Genomic DNA, 27690 nt, shown 5'->3' on the forward strand with positions numbered 1-27690 from the left:
CTCTTCATCTGCCAGTGGCCTCTGAGCTCTGCCTGTCTGAGACTGAGACACACTGGAAATGATCTCCTGTCCCTGTGCCAGTGACACAGAAGAGCATTCTGTTTGCATAATGTCTGAGGCCTTACAGGGAGTGTTTGAATGCGGCACTTTCTTTCAAACAATAATGCAAATGAGACTGGACAGTGTAGCCATAGGCATACAAACATTCCTACATTGTACATATTCATGGATGCATATATAGTTTAGTTATATTTTTAAATTGGCCATTTATTATGATTATTTTATTTATTCTTTAAGATATATATATTGTGTTTGAATATATTTTAAAATGTAATCCTGTGATGGCAAAGCTGAATTTTCAGCATCATTACTCCATCTTCAGTGTCACATGATCCTTCAGAAATCATTCTAATATGCTGATTTGCTGCTCAAAAAACATTTATTATTAATAATGTTGAAAACAGTTGTGCTGCTTCATATTTTCTGTGGAAAACAGTGATACACTTTTCAAAAGTTTATTTTTTATTTTTTAAGAGATTAATACTTTTATTCAGCAAGGATCATATAATTTGTGACAGTTGACATTTATATTGTTACAAAATATTTCTATTTAAAATAAATGCTGTTCTCTTGAACTTTATATTAATCAAAGAATCTTAAAAAAAAATGTATCACAGTTTTCAAAATTTACACTGTGCACCAAACCATATTAGAATTACCAACTTGTTTAATGTTTAAAAGTTTGTCTGTATTTGTATCTTATGTTTGTTAAAATTTGCAATAATAATAATACAATAATAATAATAATAATGGATGCAGACAATACAGCTTTGCATCACAGGAATAAAATACATTTTAAAACATTTACACCCAATGTTGTTTTGAGAATCAACACATATTCACATTCAAAAACCCTATCCTGAAGTCCATCCATAGATAAACTAACTGAAAAACCATGGTAACACCAGATTAGTGTTTTTTATGACACTTTTACATTTGGTCTCTCCACATACTGTAGCTTTAGTATTTAGTTCATCATTGATTACTCAGTAATTAAAATAATTGTAAAGTTATGTAAAGTTTATTCACCCAGATTGCAAGCTCATGTAATCAGTGAAACGCCAAGTCCATTTACTCACTGGTTAGTCAGGAAACCCCATGAGTCATTCAGAAGCATCATACATAGATAGCTCATAGAGTCAACAATCAAGCATTGTAAACTGTAAATTACTGCTTTAAATAATTTTACCTTGTAAAGCTGGACATATTAAATGATATTCAGAAAAAAAGTTTTAAATGAAAGTTTATTGAACTTTTAGACAAAAGAAAAAACATTTTAAAATATTTTTCAATTTTACTAATATTTCACAACATAACTGTTTTTACTGTACTATGTTTATCAAATAAATAAATGCAGCTTTGGTAAGCACAAGCGACTTACAAAAACATTTTACCATTTTGACCGATAGAGTAAGAATAAAGTCGCATTGTCCAATTTACTGTAATGATTTGCCATGCACAGTGTGTTCCAAAATGTTAATAATTAATTGTGTGTGGTACACCCGGTACGCCCGGTACACCTGTGCAACAACTTTTTAGTCTAAAGCCCTGTAGGGTACACTACTGTACACTTTACACTACAGCAGCCCCAGTATCTTCCCGGAAACCGTCTCGGATCAGGCCTGTGATACGGCGAATATGAGCCAGTGGCGAGTTTCGCTCGTGACGTGTGTCGCCAGTTCCCGCCCATCATCCGCAGCTCGTCTTTGCGGCACAGGGAAGAGAATCCGTAACCTGGACAAACAGCAGCCAGACTTCAGTCCACAGATCCATCCATCATCGCTATGGGAATTATAGCGTTCTTCTTCCAAAACGAAGCGCTTATCCCCTACTACTTGAAACCCGTCCACTCCGGGCAACAGACTATAAAAAGGCGTCAGTGGACGAAATTTGTGCACTGAGGGAAGACGCCAGCAAAGGGACAATACCTCACAACAATGTGGGTGTCCTGTTGATGCGGAGATGCTGATGCTCCACCTATGAAGCCGAAAAGTAACAGATGTGGACCTGGGCATATTTAAACAAGAGTGATTCCATTGGGACGATGCCTGGGAAAATGTCTATGACTTGTTCGCTGATGGTAAGTCAAGGATACATTTGTTTTCGCATTATGCTTCTCTTGTCCTCTCGAATATTCTGGCTTTTGTTCTATTTAAAGGGACAGTAGATGTACCTGGTGTCGCACTTGGTGTAATACTACAGTGGTGAGGATGGAGTCCAAACAAAAGATGAAGACAGAATAATAAATCAATTATTTTTATTTTAGAGATGTTGTCACTGTGGCGCACCTAGGTTTAAGGCAGCTTAAGATTATAGAGCCTGGATGGCAAATATTGTCATTGTAGCATATTGTTTGTGTGACAGTTATTATATATATATATATATATATATATATATATATATATATATATATATATATATATATATATATATATATTAATCATACAGTAGTCAATATTTAAATATTAAATAGCTAAAAAAAAAATTCTATGAAATGTTGAATCGTTAAAGGTTAAATTAGGGACACAACTTGACCTATTTTAGGAGATATTAAAACTGCAAGTATGCATTTTGTGCTTGAGTATACATTTTAAGAGCATTTGGATTTTTGTTGTTCATTGTTATGACTTATTATATATCAGACATTACAGACATTTGCTTAACATAAAATCCCAACCTAGGTATCATTTTAAATACAGTCACTTAATATCCTTTTTGTTTTGTTTTGTTGATATTGACCCTAAAGAGATCTACATGACTTAACATCCCTAATAGTCATGATTTTAATGTCATTTATTTATTATTGTATATTTTATGAATACCATTTATCATTTTAAAGACAATGGCATGACTTATGTCATTGTATCATAAGCAATGGCTTTATTGTTTTGAAGATAACAATAACATGACCCTAACATGACTTAAAATGCCTAATGTATTGTAAACATTTACATGACTTAATATTCCCATGTAGTATGAAGTCAGTTGAGGTTAATTTGGTACATCACATCAGACTGGCTCATCCATTAGCAAGTCTTTATCAGGGGACCATTAGGCTAAATCCCTTAATGTTGCTCAGATTTCAAAAATTGGATTTAGTTGTTTGATATCAGTGTGGGCTGATATACATTATTAGCCTCACAACGCCAGAAGGATTAGCAGTTTTCTCTGTCAGTTTAAATCATCCATGCACTGTTGAAAATGTATTTATTGGCATAGATGCAAATGACGCAATGTTTTGGCAGGTGGCCTGACATTTGCAGGAATATTCCTTGCTCATTCATGCTGCCTGCAGACTCATTTGGCTGTTGTCGATTATAAAATGAGCATGAATGGCTCCAGACAGGGAGTGTTTGTTCTTGCTCTGCAGTTTTCAGTTATGATGTGTCGGAGGTGTAACAGGTACCCTGTTTTTGTCGAGCAGAGTCTGGCACATGGAGTCCCTATGATATCACATCTGTCCATGTGTCTGTTCTTGTAGATTTACACCCTATGCTGTCTTGAGAATCAACAAATATTCACATTCAAAAACCCTATCCTGAAGTCCATCCATAGATAAATTAACTGAAAAACCATGGTAACCCCAGATTAGTGTTTTTTTTATGACACTTTTACATTTGGTCTCTCCACATATCTTTAGTATTTAGCTCATCATTGATTACTCAGTAATTAAAATAATTGTAAAGTTATGTAAAGTTTATTCACCCAGATTGCAAGCTCATGTAATCAGTGAAACACCAAGTCCATTTACTCACTGGTTAGTCAGGAAACCCCATGAGTCATTCAGAAGCATCATACATAGATAGCTCATAGTCAACAATCAAGCATTGTAATGTAAATTAGGCTACTGCTTTAAATAATTTGACCTTGTAAAGCTGGACATATTAAATTATATTCAGAAGAATTTTTTTTTTAATTAAAGTTTATTGAACTTTTAGACAAAACAAATATTTAATAATATGTAATTGTTGTTTTGTATCATATTTAATATATCAGGCTTTTATGCGTATTATATAATGAAAATATGGAGTCACACTTGAGGAGGGAAAAAAAAAACACTCAATATTATTCAGAGGCCCAAATTGAGCAAACTTAGGCTATGTAATTTGCTGCAGTTGCTTATATGCAATATGAGAGGAAATTCTGATAGCTTTTAAGTCAATGAGGTTTTTCAAAACTGTATCACTGTCATTCTATATCTCCCAATAATAGGCTATGTCTTATTCAGATTATATTTAAATGCTTAGTTTTATGATTATAGCTTGTGATCAGAAGGCATATTTATTCATTTAGATTGTGTATATAAACTATTCAGCAAAGTTTAATCATCTTAATAATTCAGAGGCCTTAGAATTTCATGTATCAGATATGATACAGTAGGCTTTATGGTCAATATCTTTGATCAGCAGTCAATACCTTTTGATCATTTGGTTTTCTGATCAGCAGAAGAGAAACGTAAGTATTACTCTTAAGTGAATTTATGAGTGCATGAAGATATATTCTGGACTGGTGTCTTTAAAAGTTGCACTTTGAAAGTCACAGCTAGCTAGTGCCAGTACTCGAGACATGTCGAGACATTACACAGACATGGACGGTGCGAAAGTGCGAATACACTCTCACATAATAAGTCATATCTATATAAGCTTTCATAAAAATGCCCAAGACTGTATATTAGGTTTCATACAAGTGCCCTTGTTTTTGGGTGGGATGAGAAGGTGGAGTTGTAACATGTCTTACTGTTTTGTACATCATGTCTATCGAAAGCAAAAGTGCGTGAAAAAGTGTTCCTCTTATCTTAGGTTGTTCGTTCCTCTTTTTTCAAAGCCGGTTGAAAGAAAACTTGTGAACTTAAGGCAACAGTGTACTCATTCTTGCTTTAGTAGCACTAAGCGAACAGACATTGTCCTGTCATCAGTGAAGTTGTCCCCCTCGCTGGCCTACTTCAAACCCTCGTCTGTTCTGGTCCTCTTCTAGAGCTAAGGCCGCTGGGAAAGGACAGCTTTGCCTAATCGCTATTCATGTTCAGTGTGTCCTCCTGAAACAATCCCCATCACCTCACGAAGAGCAACACGTGTATCCGAGCCCAATCGGTCTGGCATCGTCCTGCGGTTCCCAGCGATGTCAGTATGTGTTGGCTGGAGAATATTAATGTCACGTTTGTTTTGATTCAGCCCTCCCCGTATTAGCAAGGAAATTAGTCTTCTGCGCTTTTATACTTCTTCTGTGCGGTCTGTTCTGTTGTTGAGGAACTGTAATAAAACTCCAGGGGATTCACGATCAGCAGTTAATAGAACTTTGTGTTTAGAAACTGATGATGCAGCGAGGCCCTTGTGTGTTGGATGTTCACGCTTTCCAGGATCATATTTTTTGGTGACTACTTTTGTACTGAGCCCAAGATGCCTGTCGTGGCCAAAGCCCCATTTATGTGTGGAATTAAAATGTGGGCTAGCATCATAAAGAATATTAGGTGCAGTTCACATGCTGTGCAGTCAGCTTTGCTGGATGTGCCGGAGGAAAGAGGGGCACCGTTATGATCGGAATTTGGCTTTCAATGGGGCACGTTCAAGCTGAAGTAACTTAAGAGCGGCTGTGTTTACAGGCTTCTTGTCATTAAAAGTAATTTTTTGAAGGTCACCAGGCTGTGAGAGTGCTGTCAACACATTCCAGGGATCAATGTTGTTGAAGTGTTTTTGCATGGGTGATTTGCTTCAGACTGTGTAAATGTTATGCAGGCTTTTATTGTCAGTGTTTTAGAGAAGAATTATGACTTGCTCACATTTCTGACTGCTCACATAGCAGACTAAGGATAACATGCATGGCGATCCAATTCCACTGCATTTGATCTCACAATATAAAGTTCTTGAGGTCATCTGGACCTTATAGTATGACATCAATAAAGATATTTCATAATGCTCAATACCTAAAAGGTATAGTTAATTGTCATGGTGATTTTTCACTTTTTTGATACAATCAGATATTTATTATTAGCCCAATGGACACTTGTTTTGTACAGCATACTCTGTTTTATCAATTCATTTTCATTGGTTAACAGTCAATACACACATTAAGACTAACAAAAGCAAAGCTCCCCACCCGTCCGGGACAGTGCACATTAGTGTTTTTCATTGCATGGAGTGGCTAAACTTTACAGTTAAGGCCTGATGAAACTGAGAAAAGGAGAACAAAAATGTCTACTTTCCCTTTTGATTTTGAAAATCTTCCCATATCACAAGTGAATTTAAAGGAGTTTATCATTGGTCCACAGAAAAATGCATTAAACCCAAAGTATACTTTGGCCGTCCGCGTTCGGCATGACGTAATTTTCGTCATCTGGAGGGTCCTCGGACATCCGCGCCCACTGTCCGTGTGCAGCCCAGTTTTTGCGTACGCACTGACATTGTGTGCGCAACAGCGCATGTGCGAGTGACTTGAACGCTTGAAAACAAAGTCCACTAGATAGTGTGCATGCACCGAACACAAGTTTTTCCGCACTCACGGCCAAAGGAGTATAGCTACTTAAAAGGCTCGTGCACTCAACTGTGTGTGAGACGGAGCGGAATGCAGAAAACATTTTGTCAGATAATCCATTTCACTCAGACGTCGCTACTTCCGATTCTGCTTCATCACAACTTTAAATGACTGTTGGTTCATTTTCTTAAATTAGCGACTCTTCTGAAATGTCAAATTTGTCATGTAGTTGTTACAAAGACATAAATATGCAGACATCAGAGAAAAAAAAACTTTCCTTCCCAGTACCAGTGGTCTTTATTATTATATTGTTGACTCTTCTTACAATACAAACCGATGAGACAATGGTCATTCATGCTAAAAGGACAATATTGTGTGTTTCGATTGCTTGTATAGTCATTGTATAACAGTCTTCTTCTTGTTCTTTCATTGTTGATAGCTTCTGCTGGTCGGTGACGTCTTAACCCACACACTGACCCCCAGCCCGACCACAGAGAAGCCCTTGTCTCCTCGGCACTACCAACACATCGACCCCGCCACTGGTAACAAGCTGGTTTGCGACAAGTGTCCGGCAGGCACCTACGTGTCCTCCCACTGCACAGAGGCCAGCATACGGGAATGCAGCCCCTGCCCGGACGGCACCTTCACCCGGGGTGAGAACGGAGTTCAGCAGTGTCACCCCTGTCAGAGAAGCTGCCAAGCCCCTTTTGTTGAGAAAACTCCCTGCACGTCCACCACTGATCGGTTGTGCATGTGTCCGCCAGGTAGCTTCTCCCAGGGTGGAAAGTGTCAGCACCACTCATTATGTCCACCGGGGTGGGGCGTCCGAAAGCGAGGAAGTGAAACAGAGGATGTGCGCTGCCGGCCATGTCAGCGTGGCACCTTCTCCAACTTGGCATCAGATGCACTGAGGTGCCGAGCTCACTCAGATTGCGCGTCTTTGGGCTTAACGCTGCTGATTAAAGGCACAGAGAAGACAGATAGTGTGTGTGGCCCAATGAGTTCAGTCTATGTCCTACTTGGAGAGGCCTCCGTTTCCACGGTTTCCAGCACTGAGTCAGCATATAGAGGTGAGAGTGAAAAAGCTCAATGAAGAGCTATTCCTTACTGATTAGAGTGTGTCTAGAGATAGATAGGTAGATAGATAGATAGATCTAGCTAGATAGAGAGTGTTTGTTGTACGAGTGCTTTCATCCCTGGTTTGGTTGTTACCAACAGCTCCCTCTGTTCAACATGATTGCTCAACCCTTTCATCAACTTCCCTAAATTGGTGTTTAAAAACAGCAGTGGTTGTATGTGACGTGAATATATGGTGTCCTATCCACCTCAGCAGGGTTTCTTTAGAGGACTTTTTTTAGTCCTGTATCATGTAGCTGTTTATGAGATAAAATCCTCCACTTAGTGTCTGCTAGGCATTTGAAGCCCTAATTCTATAGCCTACTGTCTGAATAATTTTGTTACAATAATACATGCACCAAAATCATTTATCATCTTTTAATTTACACCTACACTACTGTTCAAAAGTTTTAGGGTTGATAAGAGTTTATAATGGTTTTGAAAGGGGTCTCTTATCATTGCTGTGTTTATTTTTGTCACATGATCCTACCCAAATCATTCTAATATGCTGATTTGGAGGTCAAGAAACATTTGTTCTTATAATCAATGTTAAAACAGTTTTGCTGCTTAATATTGTTGTACAAACCAGAGTCCTGCACGGGTCCGATTTTGTAAATCCGCACCCGCCCGTACCCGCAGTGCTTAAAGCCGCATCCGACCCGTTTTCCGACAGCAGCACTAATTAAAATCCGCACCCGACCCGACCCGCTTAAAATAGAACCGACCACCCGACCCGCAACCGAAATAAAATCAGTTTAGACTATCACATTATAGACACACTTACAAAAATGTTTATTGCCAGGTCATACAGAAGTTATTACACAACCATTAACACAAGGACAACTTCAGCCGAAGCTGTCAAAAGGCCGGTACATTAAGAACATGGCTAACGCTACCACAAAACTGAGTAGCCTAAAATAACATTTGACCAATCGAACAGACGCGGCTACAACACTATATCTGCCATGCAATTTTGTCTAGCCTACATCTGACAATTTTGGGTTCAAACACGCCCTGCACACCACACATACTTCGATGGAACTGCTTGGTTTGTTACGACAGTTATCTGCGTGCTTCCTCAACGATGAAGTTCTACATTTGCGGCTATCCAACACGAAAATGCATGCAGTAAAGCCTTTCACAATATTGTTTTCTTCAGAATACTCCATATTTCTCACACACACTGGACTTGATTTTTGATGACGAATTTGTCGACAACTTTACCATCTCCACTAGCTATTATTTTCTTCAACTCCTCAGCATCCATCTCGACGACTGCAAGCAGATCGCGCGCGCGGTTATGATGAATTTTTAAAAGTGAAAGTAGGTATAGAGACTCCTGGGAGGGCGTGGGCACAAATAAACTGATGTGGATTTTAAATTCCCGCGGGTACCCGAACCTGTGCAGGACTCTGGTACAAACCATGATACTTTTTTTTCAGGATCCTTTGATAAATAGAAAGTTCAAAAGAACAGCATTCACTTTTTATCAATTTAATGCATTCTTGCTGAATAAAAGTATTAATTTATTTTAAAAGAAAGTTTACTGACCCCAAACTTTTGAACAGTAGCGTGTAAAATGTGTCAATATATAATATGTAAAAAATATATAATAAAAAATGTGAAATCGTAAAAACAATGTTTCACTGAAACAGTAGTAGAAGTATTGACAGTAGTATTATCCCCCTGTTTTATCTTACATTTCCATAAGAGAACAATTTCTGATTCTTCAGATTGCATTGACTAGTTTTTGGGTCAGATCTGAGCAGTTAAGATGAGAAATCCATGTGAGATTATGTTGGCTTGAGCAGCATATATCCACTTTGCTCTCTACACATGCAAGCTTGATGCTGGATTAAAGTTTTAGATACTCTCCCTTCTGGTTTGTTGTCTAGGATAAGCTCATCTTTAGGTCTGTATTTAATTCTCTCTCTCTGTCTCTGTTTTTGCCTGCTATTAAATGATCCACTCTGCACACAGCAAGTACTGCAGTTTTACCAGCTGCAGAGACTCAGGATGTAGCCGAGCCAGCCCTAAGTAGCACAGAAACATCCCTCGGCGCCGAAGACATTCCCACAACCACAGCTTCCTCCAAGGCTAGTGAGGAGGATCCAGGACTCTTAATCGCTGCAACTCAGGACCTTCCTAAATTGCAACACAAGCTCTCCGTATCACGAGACCCACAGCTTGACAACCAACAGGCTGTGGAAACTCTGTCTGAGGGCAAGGCCCAAGGTTTGGGTTACCGGCCTATCCGCAGGGGTTCGCCGAGGCCTAGCACGCACAAGCACTTTGACATCAATGAGCACCTGCCTTGGATGATAGTCCTGCTGCTTCTGCTGGTGCTGGTAGTGATCGTGGTATGCAGCGTAAAGCGCAGTTCGCGGGTACTGAAGAAGGGTCCAAGACAGGATCCCAGTAGCATCATGGAGAAAGCCATCCACAAGAAGCCTAGCTCTCCAGCGCAGACCAAGGAGAGGTGGATCTACTACTCAAATGGACAGGGTGAGTTAAAACCGTGATTAAACAACACAAAAGCATAAAATTACAGAGCCTTTAATGGACATGGTGAGAATAAAAAGAGAGATGGAAGGAAACATTATATTTCAATACTTTCACGTTCTCTCTCAAAACTTTCAACAAAGTTTTTCTGATGGAAACAATATGAGATGGGAGAAATACGATTTTTGCGGGTGAATGCAAATATTTTTCTAAAGAACACAAAAGCATTGAAATATAATTTTTACTCCAATCTCATGTTTTTTTTTCATCACCATGTCCTTTTAGGGGGTCTTTTTAAAATAAAATGTCCTTTTTTTTTAATCATTTTTATATTAATCATTTTGCACCATTTTTGGTCAAAATGTTTAATAAAAAATGTCATAAGAATACCTGATTAAGATGCCAGTCCAAACAATTAAAAAAAATTGACTTAAATTAAAAGAATTGTATTGCCAAAGTATGTTTGTTTCAGACTAGGTGTGAAGAAGTTCGTAGACGTAGAGAGAGTTTTTTTTATTCAAATCTGAAAATTTAATTGCTTAATTTAAATTCAACTTTATACTAAAGTTATTTAACTAAATAACTTAAAGGTGAAGTGTTTATTTTTTCTATGTTAAAATACTTTATCCTATCCCAGGTAATCTATAAGTAAATCATTCATAGGTCGATTTTCCCAGAAAAGTGCAAATACTCTGGTGGTTTCAAAACATTGCTCTGTTTGTTTGATCCCAACCAGCCCAGTATAGCAACAATGATTCAACCAATGGCATGAGTTTGAGGCATGGCTATTTGTTTGGCTGATCAGTGGCTTTAACACACTTCTAGATTGTTGAATTGCATAAATAGATTTTTGAAATAGAGTTTATAGCTATATGCTTTGGCAGATGCCAGACACTCACTTTACAAGATGAAAAGTGGCACAATGAATTTCCAATGTACTAGAGTATCTGTGGATCTATCATCACATCAGTGCTGTTAATCCCATTTATTCTGCTCTAGAAAACACAATATTGTATTGAGAACTTCAAAAGTTACACAAACAAGGCCAATGTCAAGATCACCTCTCTCGTTTTCTGTCAGTCACATGATCATAAAGAACCTGATCTCTTTCTGTTTCTCGTTCTGCTACTTGGATAGCCTTTGCTTTACTTCTCTGGGGTTTCTCTTTTATTATTTATTTCACATTCTGTGCCCCATATCCTGGTTGTTACAATGCATCAGAGGCTGCTAGGTTAGCTGGGACTGTTGTGATGGGTAATGGTTTATATTGGCCTCAGATATCTGCCTGTGTGTGACTGCTTCAAACATGAGCAGTTGGAACCAGATTATTCCAGTTCTTTGTGGTTTAGCGTTAGAGGAGTTTATCAGCGGTCATGCCCTTGTAGGAGATGAGAAGATGGACTAAATGATGTGTCTTGAGAGGTGTCTGAATTCAGGGTATTGTCTGCTAGGGACTCATGCTTGAGCAAACCCCTAACCATAAGTATTGGGTAACTCGTTCCACACATTTGTGCTACAGACATGACTGGTACCTTAAAAGGATAGTACACCAAAAAATTTACATTTTGTTATCACTTACTCAGCCTCAAGTTGTTACAAACCTATGAGTTTCTTTCCTCTGTTGAACACAAAAAATATATATTTTAAAGAATGTTAGCTATCAAATAGTTGATGGTAGCCATTGACTTCCATAGTAGGAAAAAATATTATTGAAGTCAATGGCTATTATTAAAGGGTCTGGTTACCAACCTTCTTTAAAATATCTTATGTTGTGTTCAAAAGAAGAAAGGAACTCGTACAGGTTTGGAACAACATGAGGGTGAATGAGTAAATGATGACAACATTTTCATTTTTGGGTAAACTATCCCTTTAAATTGTGTGGTTTGCTGAGAGGAGGTATACTATTACTTTTAAAGCATTCACACTTACAATTTATGATAAGATGAACAATACAATGAGTAAAAAAAAACATCGAAAAAAACTAACGAATGTAATATCATATAGACACGTTTACCTGGGCTATTTTAATTTAGGCCAGTAAGGAATTATGTAGCAATGATTCATTGCAAAAAATGTCCATTGTCCATCGTCAATAGTGTAGTGATGTATAAAGCACAACTCACACAGAAGTGAGTTGAAAACCCGATGAAAAATGTGCATGGGGAAATCATTCGCCCTTATGCGAAATTCCTAATCACATGGATTCCTATTGAAATGTCTGGATTTCGCCCTTAAAAATTTGCCAAAAAATTATAAATATGTCCACACCTTAACACCCTAGCAACCTAACACAAGATTCAAAAAGTTAATTGCCCTTGAAAATAGTGGAATATCAAGGAAAGGGAAAAACAATGACCTGCTCAGAAGGATAAAATGTAAATAAAAATAAAAAGTTAAACACTTCCACCAGGCAAAAAACAACAACATTTGCACTATTTTTACTGTGGTGTTTTTCTCCCATGCACTCTTAAACGTGAACAATTGCGTTGTTTATTGACTTCTGCGAGCAAATAATTTATTACACGCTAAACTAATATAGTAGAGCCTCCTCAAATCATGTTAGAAATCACAGGTAACCTTTACACAGCCGGTTGCCTCCACAAACACAACAAAACATTTCCCTAATGCATTCAAGGTGTGTAATTGGGCGGCCTGAAGTGCATGTGCATGTGTGTCCGTTTACTACATTAGTGAAATAATGGCCATAAAGGGCCGCATGGGAAACATATATAAAGATGAAGGAGCGATCGTACAAATAATGAATTCTTTCATTGGAGGTATAACAAAGCACGCATAGCGGAGATCAAAGACGTAGAACCACCCGCATGTACGCCCCATATAACAACCTCTGCAATAGGTGTTATCTATAAAAGCCCACTGCCCAGAATCAGGGTGGGCTGGGGCTTTTATAAGAGACGATTAGGAACTTCATGGGTGAGCCTAACTCTGCCAGCATTTTGTGTAAGAGTCAGGGAAACTCGGGGGAAGCTTGTAGGATCCCCTTGCGAGCAAGCCTCCCCTGGTCTTCATCATTGTTTTGATGGGGAAGTGGTAATTACTGCGGCTGGAATCATGTATGAGGTGTCAGGGATTTATGGGATGACTGCGTTGCTGTGAGACATTCCGGCAAAGCCACCACAGCGACTCACTAAAAAAGGGGAAGTCCTGACTCCCTTTGAGGATCCCTTTGTTTCCCAGCCAACCTAGACCTGTTGCAGCCGGTTTGCCACCTCATTTGATTTCTCAAATGAAGACGTTAAGGCTTTGTTCTGTTGTAAACGGCTGTGGCTGATAAGCTTTTGTCCTTGTACGTATGTAAATGATCCACTGTGTTTCCTCACTTTCACTTATGCCTTTTGTATTGACAGCTGTTACTATGATGCACATAGGGTGGTCGATCACAAGTGGTCAGCCGTTTACACCTGGTAGTGACGCGTGTCTCAAATACGTCTCCTTTAAACACAAAAGGGTGATTTTGTGACTAGTTGCATCACTCGCTATGTCAGTGTGTTACTGTATGTATTTTTGAATATTTTTTCAAATATTATTGCATGCATATAGACAGAATTTAAGGGCATAGTGTGTAAATGTTAGCAGCTAGTGGTGAGGTTGCGAATTGCAACCAACAGAAGTTACGGTGGCCGACAGGAAAATATATTGTCGTCTGAGACAGCAGAGAGTAGCCAGGTTTCTTTACAAAGATAAATTGAGAAATTATATTTACTTAATTATTCAGTAAAACTATATGTTATTGCGAATATTATTGTTACTTGTTCATCGCTAACTTTAACTAGCTTCTTTGCACGAAGAACAACATAGTGACGAAACACGCTCTGTAGAGCAGTTTGTCCGTTAAGGGCTACTGTAGAAACATGATGGGTAAAAATGGGTATTTTAATGTAAGGGGACCCGCGGTGTATATAGATAGAAATGGCTCATTCTAAGGTAATAAAAACATAACGATTCATTATATAAGGTCTTTATACACCACTGAAAACATAGTTATGTATATGATATTGTATTTCTGTCAACAGATCCTCCTAAATATTACAGTGCACCTTTAACATTGAATTAAATGTGAAATTCTGATGGAGAATTACTTTTTCTATAAGAAGAATATATTATTTTCTTGTAAAACATATTCCAATAATTTTTGTTTTATTTACTTAGAAAAATCTTTTTTTTTTAAAGTGTATATAGATAGTCACATAGAGTTCAAGAATAACATTATACTTGCTGACTGAAGCACATACAAGTCTTTAAACATTTGTAAACACGCTGTACATTCAGATAGTGGTGGCACATGTTTTCCCTGCATTCCATAAAAGTTGCCTTCAGGACTAGCAACCTAGTCCATTACGCAGTACAGTCATAGACAAGGGAAAGTATCACGCAACCTATCGACTTTGGCCTAGATCGCTCAGACAGAGCACTCTGTCATGCCGGAGCGACCTCTGGAAACGACAGGCGAGAGGATGGGCAGCCCGCAGGCTTGGCATTTTTAGATCCGCAGTACAGTCAGTGGCACGCTAACCCTCAGAGAGCTTCACTCAATTTGCTACAGATGGATCCCAAATAAGACAGATCTGGCTTACAGATAGATGCGTTAATACCTTCCAGCAGCAGTTGTCCCCCACAGTCATCCTGTTACGCTGAACTCTGTCACGTTCATCTTCAGTAGACACGAATTCAACATGGATTGATCTGTGTTGTTTTATGTTGGGTCCTCTTCATGGAAGATTACATGATTTATAATTTGTTCTTTGACAAACAAGAGTTTTTCATAAACTATAGAATGCAGTTATTGATATTACCGTATTGGTTACACTTTATATTAAGGTGTCATTGTTACAGTGTAATTATATATTTAAGTACTGAGTAATAATAATTAACTACATGTTGGCATACTTACTATAGGGTTAGGGTAGGATTAGGTTTTGGTTGAGGGTTATGCTGGGTACACACCAAAAGATTTTTTACATCTTATAAGATTTTCAAAATGTGATAGACCACAAACATGGGGACAAAAAAAAAAAACTAGATTTAAGCATTTTGCTCCTATAGTGTGTGGTGTGCCATGATGTGACAAAGACAGCACAACACACGAACAGATTTTCAACCAGAGTCTCGACTGTGAACACAGGAAATCTTGCAAAATCTTGCGAGACTTCAGAATAAGCATGGCGGATGATATTCAGAAAAATTCACGTGAAAAAAAAAACATTGTACCCAACATTATATAGAACCTTTTTTACAGAAATATATTCATTCTTTATTGTCTTTATTGGATTTATTGTCTCTTTAGAAAAAGTTATTTAATCCATCTATAGAACCTCACTGAACCCTTAACACTCAGCTTCCTGCGAGTGTGTGTGTGAGAATGACCGTGTCTTCCATCATCTCTCTTTCTGACTGGATATTGTTTTGTTTCACGTGATAGTCTCCAGAACGTGCGCGCGTTTGTCGTTGGAGTTCCCCCCACACAAAAGGATTTCTGATCGTAAATATTAAACATGTTGAATATTTACGATTCGCGATCGGGGCGGCTCCGACGTTCTTCCGAGCAGGTTCAGACACTCTTAACACACCTCACACCAAGGGAAAATCTGATAAGATAATCTGTTGAACCATCAAGATAATCAGGACATAGCTAGGATGGTCGGAAGGGGGGAAATCGGCCCAAAATCAGCCTGATTATCTTTTGGTGTGTACCCAGAATTAGTTGCATGTAATTATGCATAATTTACTGTTATTGCTATGGTAAGTACATGTAACATATGCTACAAGGACACTGTAAAATAAAGTGTTACCAAAGTATTATTTTGTTTTATTTGTCATATTTAATACTTTGAAGTTTTTTTGTTTATACAGCTGTTTCTATACAGCTGTTTAACAGCATTTAACAGTTTGTGTCAAACTCAGTTCCTGGAGGGCCACTGTCCTGCAGAGTTTAGCTCCAACCAGCTCCAAAAACACCTGCCTAGAAGTTTCTAGTAATCCTGAAGAGGTTAGCTGGATCATGTGTGTTTAATTAGGGTTGAAGCTAAATTCTGCAGGGTTGTGGCCCTCCAGGAACTGAGTTTGACACCCCTGGTTTACAACTATATGGGTATTTTTTCACTTTTTTTAATAGTCTGCTTTTACACAATAATTATCAAGCAGGTAGATATCATGAAATACAACTAGATTTTTACATTTTCAAAAAAAAAATTTTTTTTTTAAACATGGAAAGAAACTGATTGGTGCTTGTCATAAAAAAATCGCCTTAGCTTGGAACGCATTGTATTCTGATCCATAGCAGTATTTGTTTAGTATCATTGATATGGCTCGTGTTCTTCATTGTGAATATATGGGATTTTCCCACAAAATTTGGGGGAGGTATATATTGGTGGAGGATATATTCATGATTTATCATTCATGTCTATAGCACACATGGAGCAGGATGAGTTACAGTACTGGCTGGAGTTTAATACTTTGGGGAACATTCAGATCCCTAACCCTAAGTATGACCGTTAATGCCTGGTTCAGATTACACACACTTTTTTTCTGTTACGATAGTCACTGTGTCAGATTACACGATTTTGACTCCTAAAAATCTTGTCATGTCGTGGACAAGAAACATGTCAGACTACACGTTGTTTTCCGACCAGTCATCGCGAGCCGTCTCACACACTCATTCACTTGCACATATACACGCACTCACTCTCTCACACACACTCTCTCTCTCTCACACACACACACACACACACACACACACACACACACACACACACACACACACACACACTCATACATGCTCTCTCACTCACACACTCACTCTCGCGCACACACACAGTCACACACACTCACTCGCGAACACACACTCTCACTCACTCACTCACTCACTCGCGCACCGTCATCGTGGAGGACCGTTAAAAAATTAAACAAGCTAGTCTTTTTGTCGTGATGTCGTGAAGCATCGCAGACGCGACGTAGGTTGTCGCCCACTATGACACTATACGAGATGAAACGATCGAAACACCGTTGTCGTTTGCGAATCCCCACGACACCCTACGTCAAACGGATCGTGCCAAAATCGGGCTAAAATCGTGTAATCTGAACCAGGCATAACAAACACCACTAATAAGTATCAAGTGGAAATATGCAACATATATGCATATCGTGCAAGTTAAATCATTAAGATTGCGCTCACATTTCTCTGAGGTTCACTCTTAGAAGGATTCCCTAGGAGGCAACTGTTTGTCACACTACACCAAGTATATAAACACAGGCATCAAACTAGGTCATTCTTATGACCTTATCCATGGGACAGCATGTCCCACAGAAGCCGCTGGTGTACTGTAACCCAAGAGTGCTGCCCTTCTACACTGTATGATGCCATTCGCTAACTGTGTCTGTCTACACTATACTGCGCCAACTGCACATCATGCTGACTGCATTACATTTCCAAGACACATTAATGGTTTTGGATACAGCAGATACAAAAGTCAATGCATTCACTACCGTTTAAAAGTTCGGGGTTGGTTTTTGAACAGATGTCTCTTATTGTTAACCAAGGCTGTATTTATTTGATTAAAAATACAGTAATATAAAATAACTGTTTCTAATTTAATATTTATTTTAAAAGGTAGTTTATTCCTGTAATAGCAAAGCTGAATTTTCAACATCATTATGATTATCGTCTCCTTCAGAAATCATTCTAGTGTGCTGATTTGGTGCTCAAGAAACATTTCTTATTATTATCAATGTTGAAATCAGTTAAATATATATAAATATTATTTATTTATATAACTTTTATTTGTTGACAAATAGAAAGTAAAACAAATATTTAAAATGGAAATCCTATGTAACTTTGCAAGAATGTTTTTACTAACGTTTTTTATCAATGCAATGCAACCTTGCTGAATAAAAGTATTAATTTCTTAATGCATACATACTGCCCCCATATTTTGAACTGGACTGTCACTGTATTTTAATATATGGCATGCTGCACTGTAATATATTGAAGGTAATACCATGGTAAGGTTGTACTGTACTTCTCTATAAGGTTCAAACTAGAGTATACAGTAGATGAACATAGGATTGACCTTTGCTCTCATTCTATAGGTGTTGACATCTTGAAGCTGGTGGCAGCACAGATTGGCAGTCAGTGGATTGACATGTACAAGTCTCTGGCCAGTGCCAACGAGCGAGAGGTGGCCGCCTTTTCCAACGGCTACTCTGCAGATCACGAGAGGGCGTACGCTGCCCTGCAGCACTGGACCATACGTGACAGTGACGCCAACCTGGCTAAGCTGATCAATGCCCTTCACCGCCAACGCCGCATTGACGTGGTGGACAAGATACGCAGTGTCATGGAAGACAATCCTCAGGTGAGCATCTCTAGGTTTTCGTTCGACAATGAAGTGTTTCTTTTTTGCAAAAACATTTTCAGTCACAGACATCATTGTAGACGTGAGCTTTTTTACAATCAGCCATGATTACAGGATGAACAAGTGAGCCATTTTCAGCTGGTCATGTGACCTCAACTTAGTGGCACCCATGAGGCAATTTGCTTCATGTAGAATAAAACAACTTTTATAAGGCTACTGATACAGCTGGACTCATTTTCATGTAAGATGAGAAAAAAAAAAAAAAAACTATTATTTTAATAATATTTGTATTGTTTTATTGAATATTTTATATAAATATATATATATTATTATTATTATTATTATTAATATAGAAATATATTTTATTCATATTATAAAAAATATTAAAAAAGAAAGTGGTTTACATTTTATGTTTGTATTAGCAAACATTTTTTCTCTCATAATCAAGCCACAAGCTGCTGTATTAGTCGGGCCACGATAATTGATCAAGTTTTACATAACACTCACGCCCCAGGTCTAATAACACTCTATTTGGATAATACGTGTGCAGAAGGGTAAACAAGCCACATGAGTGCCTCATGACTCCTGGCTGCATCCCATTAAGCTGCATTACTAATGACAAAGGCCTGACAGGCTACCGGAGATGGAGGATCAGTCATCAACTTTCATTTTAGTGTTTCAAGCCTTTCCTGCGTGCAGATTTGATAAAAGCCACTTTATTTACTCTGTCCTTGTCTCAAGGTCACTGTAGATGGTGAAGTTAAGGCATTTTGACAAATTTTGATGCCACTGATATAACCAGGATAAACTGAGATAAAACTCTCAGACATATTTATATGCCTGCCTGTCAGCGCCACCTCATAATCACCTAATTGCCAGTGCGGGTTTTGACTTTCACTGAACTTGCGTCTGTAAAGGTAGATTATTCTCAGAGCACATCTTGTTCACCTTTTTAAAGCAGTTCTCCATTCATTCACATCACTCGTCCTCATGTTTTTTATGAGTTTAAAGGAATAGCTCGACCTTAAATAAAAATTTGAAAATGCTTTTTGTATCACTGAATATTATAAAACCATGACAATGAATATTTTTATCAGTAACTACTAAGCAAAATTTGGTCCCAAACTGGTTCACGCCAGTTAAAATTAGAATCATTGAATATTATAAATAGGGCTGTCAAGCAATTACAAATTTTAATCTAATTAAATACATGCCAATTATGTGCCAATAATTAGTCTAATTAATTGCAAGGTAAATGCGCATCAAATTTGTCTGAGAAATTACCCCCAAAAGATCATTTAAAGTCATCATTTAGTTAAGTGAGAAAAGCATGAAATAGACATTAAAAAATTTACATCAATTTTTTTTTTGTTTTTTTTTTTGACATAATTTATTGCACAAAAACCTTTAGGCTACAATGGCCATGAATTATTATTATTATTATTTATTTTTTCAGAAGCTGAATCTGAATTGGTATTTAGATATATTTGTTGCATGACTGCATAAATATTTGCATGAGATACATTTTTTGAATGGGAATTAAAGGGACAGTTCACCCAAAAATTTTAATTCTGTCATCCTTTACTCTCATGTCATTTCAAACCTGTATGACTTTCTGTCTTCTGTGGAACATAAAAGAGGATAATTTGAGAAATGTGTCAATTGTAACCAAAACAATTTGGTTACCAACATTCTACAAAATATCTTCTTTTATGTTCCATAAATGAAAGAAAGTCATTCAAGTTTGGAAAAACATGAGGGTGAGAAAATGCTGACGGGGCTTTTATTTTTGGGGTGAACCATCTCTTTTATGCCGCGTTCCAGGCAACCTGTAACCCGTGTTTTTCCAACCTTATACCCGTGAAAGTGCACTGGAACGGCAGTCAAACCCGTGACTTCCCACCCGTGAACTCGTACTAGATCGATGTACTCCCAGTTACGAGTTGGAAAAACACGGGTTACAGGTTGCCTGGAACGCGGCATAAGACATGTGAACTTCGGAACGTAATAATTACATGGGCCTGATGAGGGCATTTTCTGTTTCTCTGAGTAAAAACATGCTTACAAGATCTGATATTGAATTAGCAATGCTGAATGAAAATGGTAAAGCAATGGTAAAACTTCATTATTAGAAAGAGCTGCATTAATCAGAGCCACGTGTTTCCAGATCAAATCTCTTGTATCCCATACTCCACAGTGCCACAGCACGCATAACCTCCCGTCAGGTGAATGAGCTGCACATGGTAAGGAAGAGGCAGATGTTAGTGTCAGATTAAATGTGGTACGGACATTTGGTCACTTCGATGCCCAGAAATGTCTTGAAAGTAAGGAAGGAATATGCAACATTTTATCAAACGTTTAGTCTCTTGTACTTTTTAATTTCATATTCATTCTGATTATCTCTGGGATTCTTGTGTTGATAGTTATTTTACTGCCAACGAAACTGAGAGACATGCATTTTTATGAGTTACAAAGGATACAGAGTCATACCACTTGTACTCAACATGCAAGCAAACCTCAGATAAGGGCCCTCAGAGGATAAACACACCCAGCACTCCACTTGTCGTGGACGCCAGCCAAACAGCCCCAGAACTTTTAGACGCTGTAACCAGCACTCAGTCTGTCCTGTGCTACTATTTATATACAGCATTTTGACAGGTTTCTCCAAGTCATAAAGAAGGAACAAAGAAGTTTTGGTCATTTTTTAAAAATGTATAATGTTAAAAGTTCCACTACCAAGCTTTCTATAGTCAGATGTGGACCATGCGGTGTCTTCTGTAGGTGGTCTTGTTGAGTCTGGATCAGTGTTAGCTGCGGTTAATAAGATCAGTGTGGGAGTGACACACTTTCCACATCTGTGGCTTGTGTCCTGGTGGGTGATGGCACAGCGTTCTTGGCGGCTCCCATGTTGTGGTTTCAGACGTTTGCCAACAGCTTTTCTGCTGGATGTGAATAGAAAAGATATTTGGGTATACGCCCATCCTTCTTCCTGCGACATGCAACTTGTCTGAACAGTAGACTGTGTGCTCAGAATAATGCGTTTGTTGGTGTTGTTGACACTAGACCTTAGATATGGAAACGGGGCAGATTCTAGTCAGTTCTAATACAAACAATATGGGTTCTGCAATAAGATAATGCTGATATGTGTACATATATACTGTTTAAAGGTTTGGGATCTTCTTTTTTAAAGAAATGTATACATTTTATTCAGCAAGGATGCATTAAATTGATCAAATATGACTCTTACATTATAAATATATATATATATATATATATTTCAAATAAATGCTGTTCTTTTGAACTTTCTATTCAAAGAATCATGAAAAAAGTATCAGGTTTTCCACAGAAATATTAAGCAGCTCTGCTGTTTTCAATATTTTTAATAATAAGAAATGTTTCTTGAGCACTAAGTCGCCTTGTCATGACAAGAATTAATTACATTTTAAAATATAATAAAATAGAAAAGTTATTTTAAATTGTACTTAATATATCACAATATTACTCTTTTTACTGAAGACTTCTAAAAAAAAAACAGATATAAATTGACATTAGTTTCAAGCACACTAGACTACTGTAAAAAGCTAATTTATTGTAATTTACCCCCCCCCCACACACACACACAAACGCACAATTTTACAGTACATCATTTTATTATTATACAATTATTTTTATTTTTATATTTGTACAATTAATTTGAAGTACACATCATGGTAGTGCTTGTTGACCTTCGCATTACATTAATGAGAATTTTGTGGGGGAAACGTTTAATTGGCATGAAAATAATGTCAAATTTGAAAGAAAAATTAAGTCCTTTTTTTATTTTTGATTTTTTTATGGGGGCATTAAGCTTTTGCAGTTATAGATGGGTAAACATTTGCCAGAAAAAGCACACCAGAGAGATGCATCTGTACTTGCCACAGTCATTCTGGTTTCCCTTGTAAAAAAATTCTATTTTTGTATCTTGCATGTGCTGCGGCACACTTACTTCCTTCCTTTCAGCACCAATAGATGACTTCTGGGACAGGGTGGAGCAGTCTTATCTGTTAGCTTAGTTCTTACTGTTTCAAGGAATATTTCACCCAGTTTGAAAATTCACCCTCATGTTGTATCAAAATTATATGACTTTCTTTCTTCCGTGGAAGATAAATCATAAAAACAGTCCATACAACTTGTATGGACTAAAAAAAAAAACAAAAAAAAAAAAAACTCTGAAGTCATCACTGTGAGTTGTCACATTTAACTAATTTCCCAAAAATGGAAAGGTCTGATATTTGTCATGCTGTTGTAAAAGTACATCAAATATTTGAGAGTTTTTGAGAGATATTTGAAAACTCTCAAATATTTGATGTACTTATGCAATAGCATGAAAAATATCAGACAGAAAAAATGCCAATGGTCTGTAATACTGCATTACTCATATATGAACTTTCTTGGCCACTTGTGTTGCCATTTTACTGTTTTATTGGTGGTGTCTTTGAGTTCAGAGCTGTTTTTCTCTATGTGGGGTGACTAATGAATGACTAAATGTGATCTCTCAGCGTGCCACTCAGAGTAATGGTCTGCTTTTCTACGTGCCATTGATTATTCACTGCTTATTCCAAGGGAAACTTTCCTGGAAATGGAGTGGTTTCCATCTTTCCTACAGTTCGGAACTGCCCCTTCTAAAGTTTGAATACCTGCCCAGGCTATTATACACTTCCCTGAATAGCTTATGTCAGGATTTCCCAACCTGGAAATCACCACAGCTTTTTTAGTGGCCGCCAAGTCTATTTGATTGTGATTTCAGCTGCTACATTACAATCAAATGATTTCCAGAGAACCCTGTTATTTTAAGCGCTAAGTATCTTCTACTGACCTTTCCTGTCTCTAATGTTACTTGGCAATGGATGTATTGTATGATTGATGGTTGTAGAATATTAATATCAAATCTTATTTTTATTTTATGGAATTTTTTTAATTTCTATCAAACATTAAAAAGAAAGCTATTGTATTTTTAGTAATGTTATTGTAATGCTGTGAATTTATTACATTTTATTTTATGTATTATTTATTTATTTATTTATTTTTACAATAAATATAGCCTTTGAGATAGATAGATAGATAGATAGATAGATAGATAGATAGATAGATAGATAGATAGATAGATAGATAGATAGATAGATAGATAGAATTGTGGATTATGGATAAGTTATTCATAGTAATATTAATATAATATTCATAGTTCGATAAAATGGTGGCCACATTGGCCTTTAGTATCCAATACATACTAAAGAACAGTACTAGATTGTGGTAATAAAATCCGGATTGTACTGACTTGTTGTGAACACATTCTAGGAAATGCACTATTCATGTTCAAACACATTGGCATAACAAGTATGATTTGTGTGTGTGTGTGTGTGTGTGTGTGTGTGTGTGTGTGTGTGTGTGTGTGTGTGTGTGTGTGTGTGTGTGTGTGTTGTGAATGTAACACAGGCTCTGTGGGCAGTGAATTTCTGGCTGTACTTGATCTTTTTCATCTGTCCTCCCATGACGCAAAGGGCAGCAGGGACAGGACTCATGTGGGTGGTCCAGGTCTGCGAAGGCCGAACCCTTTGTACTGACCCGGCCATGGGCACATAGTGATACACTTGTAGAGCCCACACATTAATACAGTCATCGCTGTCTATCAGCAAAGACCCTCATTCTTCCAAATCCATTACTCACATAATAGTTGTTCCAAGAAATCTTTGTTTGTCCTGACAGACTACACTTGTGAGTTCAGAACAGCTTGAAAAGGAATCTCTAAACAAATATGTGTGTGCCAGAATGATTTTCTCATCGCCGTCATTAACATGTACTGTGACACCTCTTTTGCCGTAGGTTGACCTGAACAAGCTAATGACGGCTGTGAATGTAAGCCATTGTCTGAGCCCCAGCCATAAGCCTTTAGAGTCGCCCGGTGTGGTGGTGGAGCAGTCCCCCATGGAGCGCACCAAGGGATTCTTTCCCGACGAATCCGAGCCACTGCTGCGCTGTGACTCCACTTCCAGCAAGGACTCTGCCCTCAGCCGGACGGGCTCTTTTATAACCAAAGGTAAGAGCATGTAGATAAACAAGAACACAGCTAGAACAACACACCAATAAGAGTTGGTAGTAAAAAAAAAATCCTATCCTGCTCCTGGAGGGCCACTGTCCTGCAGAGTTCAGCTCTGACCCCAACTAAACACACCTTAACCAGCTATTCAAGGTTTTACTAGAAACTTCCAGGCAGGTGTGTTGAGGCAAGTTGGAGCTAAACACTGCTGAACACCCCCGATCTATAATAATATATAAAAATCTATAATAATATTCTATGAATTATTATTATTATTATTATTTAATTTTGTTTCTCGTAATTTAACAATAAAATTAAAATGTAATACGATTTAAATAAACTTTAACATCATTTAAAGGTGGGGTATGTGATTTGAAAAACGGCCGGCAGATTTTGAAAATACACAACTCAAATGGTCCTACCTTCTTTCCTTTGACTCCACCCATTCAAAGAACATGGATGGACATGGATGGGGGAGGGGGGGATGGTACGACCGTTTGATTGACACACTTACTGTCCAATGATTCTAGGTGGTCTTGGAAATGATTGGCTGGAGTTTTTCGAGTCCTGCCCGTTCCACAGATGATTAAATTGCTTAATTTTTATTTCAGTGCTTCTAACTCAGTGGCTGTAAGTGGGTTAGGAATAGGATTTTAAGTGATTTTGAAAAAATGGCCAAAAAAGAGAATTACATACCCCACCTTTAAGTGCCCTGAATTCTTCAAAGATACAAAGAGTTTTCCTAAAATACTTCAGTGTTGTTTGATGATCTTTATTGTGATGAAAAGTAATTTCTTGGCCTCCTTGTGAAAGCTTTACGTTCCTGCATCATGTTTAACCGCTTTAAATATGCAAACAATTAAATCATAAGAAATGTTATCATTGATAGGCTATGATACTTTTATTATGTATTAAATGTTATGCTATTTTATTTTATATTAGATATATTTATAAATAATAATACATAATAATAATAATAATTAATTAATTAATTCAATATTATTTAAATAATATATATAATCAGACAAAAATATCTCAAACAAATATATTATATAGATAGTTTTTTTTTTTTTGATTTCTTTAATATTATGATTATATTATTTCTATAGATATTTTCTATAGATAAATCTCTCATCTCTCTCTCTCTCTATATATATATATGTATATGTGTGTATATATATATTTAATATTCTTTTGATTTAACCATTTAAATTAGTGTAAGTAATTAAATTAAAGTTTAAATTATATTATATTATTTAAGTGTCCTAAATTGTTCAGGAAAAGGTTTAAACAGGTTTCCCCAAACATGTGAAAGGTATTGTAATTTTTTACAGTATTGCCCCCTTGTGGATGCTCTATGTTCTACCATAGATTGTATTCAATATTTTGCACTTTTCTTTTAGTAATTGATCATAAAGAGTATAATGAATAAGTCGTAAAATATTTGTTGTGTTAATGGCAACGCTGGATTCTTCTGTCCCTCAGAGAAAAAGGACACTGTGCTGCGACAGGTGCGTCTGGACCCCTGTGACCTGCAGCCCATCTTCGATGATATGCTGCACATTCTCAACCCCGAGGAGCTCCATGTCATTGAGGAGATCCCGATGGCGGAGGACAAGCTGGACCGCTTGTTCGAGATCGCCGGGGTGAAGAGTCAAGAAGCAAGCCAGACGCTACTCGACTCGGTCTATAGTCACTTGCCTGACCTCCTTTAGACCTTTACAACATCTCACTAATGTCAGCTACAAAAGCAAAGTGACGGACACACAAATGTGCGCTCACTCCGTTCCATTGTGTCCTTCAGTCACGTGCACGCAATTTTAAAACCTCTGGAATGCTCAGACGGGAGTTCATCTGCACATCAAAAGCTGCTCCTTGCGCTTGCATTAGCGTGAATGAAGCGCTCTCTGGATACAGCTGGTGTCAATGCTATAACCTCTCTAACATGCAGCATATTCTTGCACACACCTCAGCATGATGTCTAACTCAAAAGCTATGTGATGTAAATTATAAACCGGTTTTGTAAATTGTTAAATCAACCATTTAGTCCCTTGACCTTATTTTAATTTTATTTTAGCTACTTTTCAAATTAACACATCCTAATTAGCAAGGTATTTTTGTTCCTTTTTTTGTTCACAAGTATTACTACTGTAGCTTGTTTAGATCATTTGTTGTAACTTTGTGTTTTATGTGATTTCAAGGGCATTGAAAATCATTCCTACTGGTTATGATAGAAATCATGGCTGTGGATAATGTGCATTCACTATACAACTCTTAAAATAAACTCCCTTCCCATGTGCTTTTCCAATAAAAGAGGACAAACAAACAAGTATGATTGCGAAGTAATTTCACGCAGGCTAGAGTACCACCAAAAATTAATTTCACAATATTTAGATGTAGCATTTCAGTATTCATACTGCAGATATGTGGAACAGAGAGAATGTCTCTGTTAAACTCTGTTAAATCAAGTCACTCTGGTGCTAGATGTCAAACTATGGGATAGATGTTGATTTTATCCTAATAACAGGGTGTTTCAGGTCGCTTGGCCGCTGAACTTAAAAAATATATAGGTCAAGACGAAATAGCAGTTCGTTACTCTCCTGGATCTTAGAAGGAGTGTCGGGTGAGCTTTTTAGAAACAAACAAGGACAAAATCATGGAGCGGAAAGATATGTATTCTCATGGCTGTTTTAAAGTGTAACACATGTAACCAAGACATTTATTATTATTGTTAATTTTCATGTAACCTGAGAAATCAACAGATTAAAGTTTTTGTCATAATTTGTGGTTGTTTTCATGTGGGTTTCTTATGAAGAGTAGTCTTAAATTTTGCTTTGTTCATGAGCTGCACTCAGTTTTGAGTCGCATAAAAATGGCAATATATCCCTTTAAGTTCATTTTGTGGCTCTTAACCTATTACGACATAATCTTGAAGTTTGTGGAGATGTGCACTTTGTTGAAAGCATTCTCCCTCTTGAGTAATTTTCAGGAATTCATATAGGGTCAATCCCATTTCAGATGGAAAGAGGAAGTCTGTCAGGTTTATAATGATGACTGATTGATGCAAACCATGTTGCTAATAGAATGTTACACAAGAAA

At 37.4% G+C, this 27690-nt stretch overlaps 1 protein-coding gene across 1 annotated transcript; it reads left to right on the top strand.

Annotated features, from left to right (window-relative positions):
- Positions 1–1643: 1643 nt before the first annotated feature.
- tnfrsf21 (tumor necrosis factor receptor superfamily, member 21) lies at positions 1644–27374 on the top strand. The gene is made up of 6 exons (XM_082148228.1): positions 1644–2140; positions 6968–7598; positions 9625–10149; positions 18253–18518; positions 24378–24591; positions 26077–27374. Exons 1-6 carry the CDS (start codon positions 2060–2062, stop codon positions 26304–26306), a joined length of 1947 nt encoding a protein of 648 aa, XP_082004354.1. The 5' UTR covers positions 1644–2059; the 3' UTR covers positions 26307–27374.
- The last annotated feature ends 316 nt before the right edge of the window (positions 27375–27690 follow it).

The sequence above is a fragment of the Leuciscus leuciscus genome (assembly GCF_965113295.1).
Source record: "Leuciscus leuciscus genome assembly, chromosome: 19".
Classification (NCBI taxonomy): Eukaryota; Metazoa; Chordata; class Actinopteri; order Cypriniformes; family Leuciscidae; genus Leuciscus; species Leuciscus leuciscus.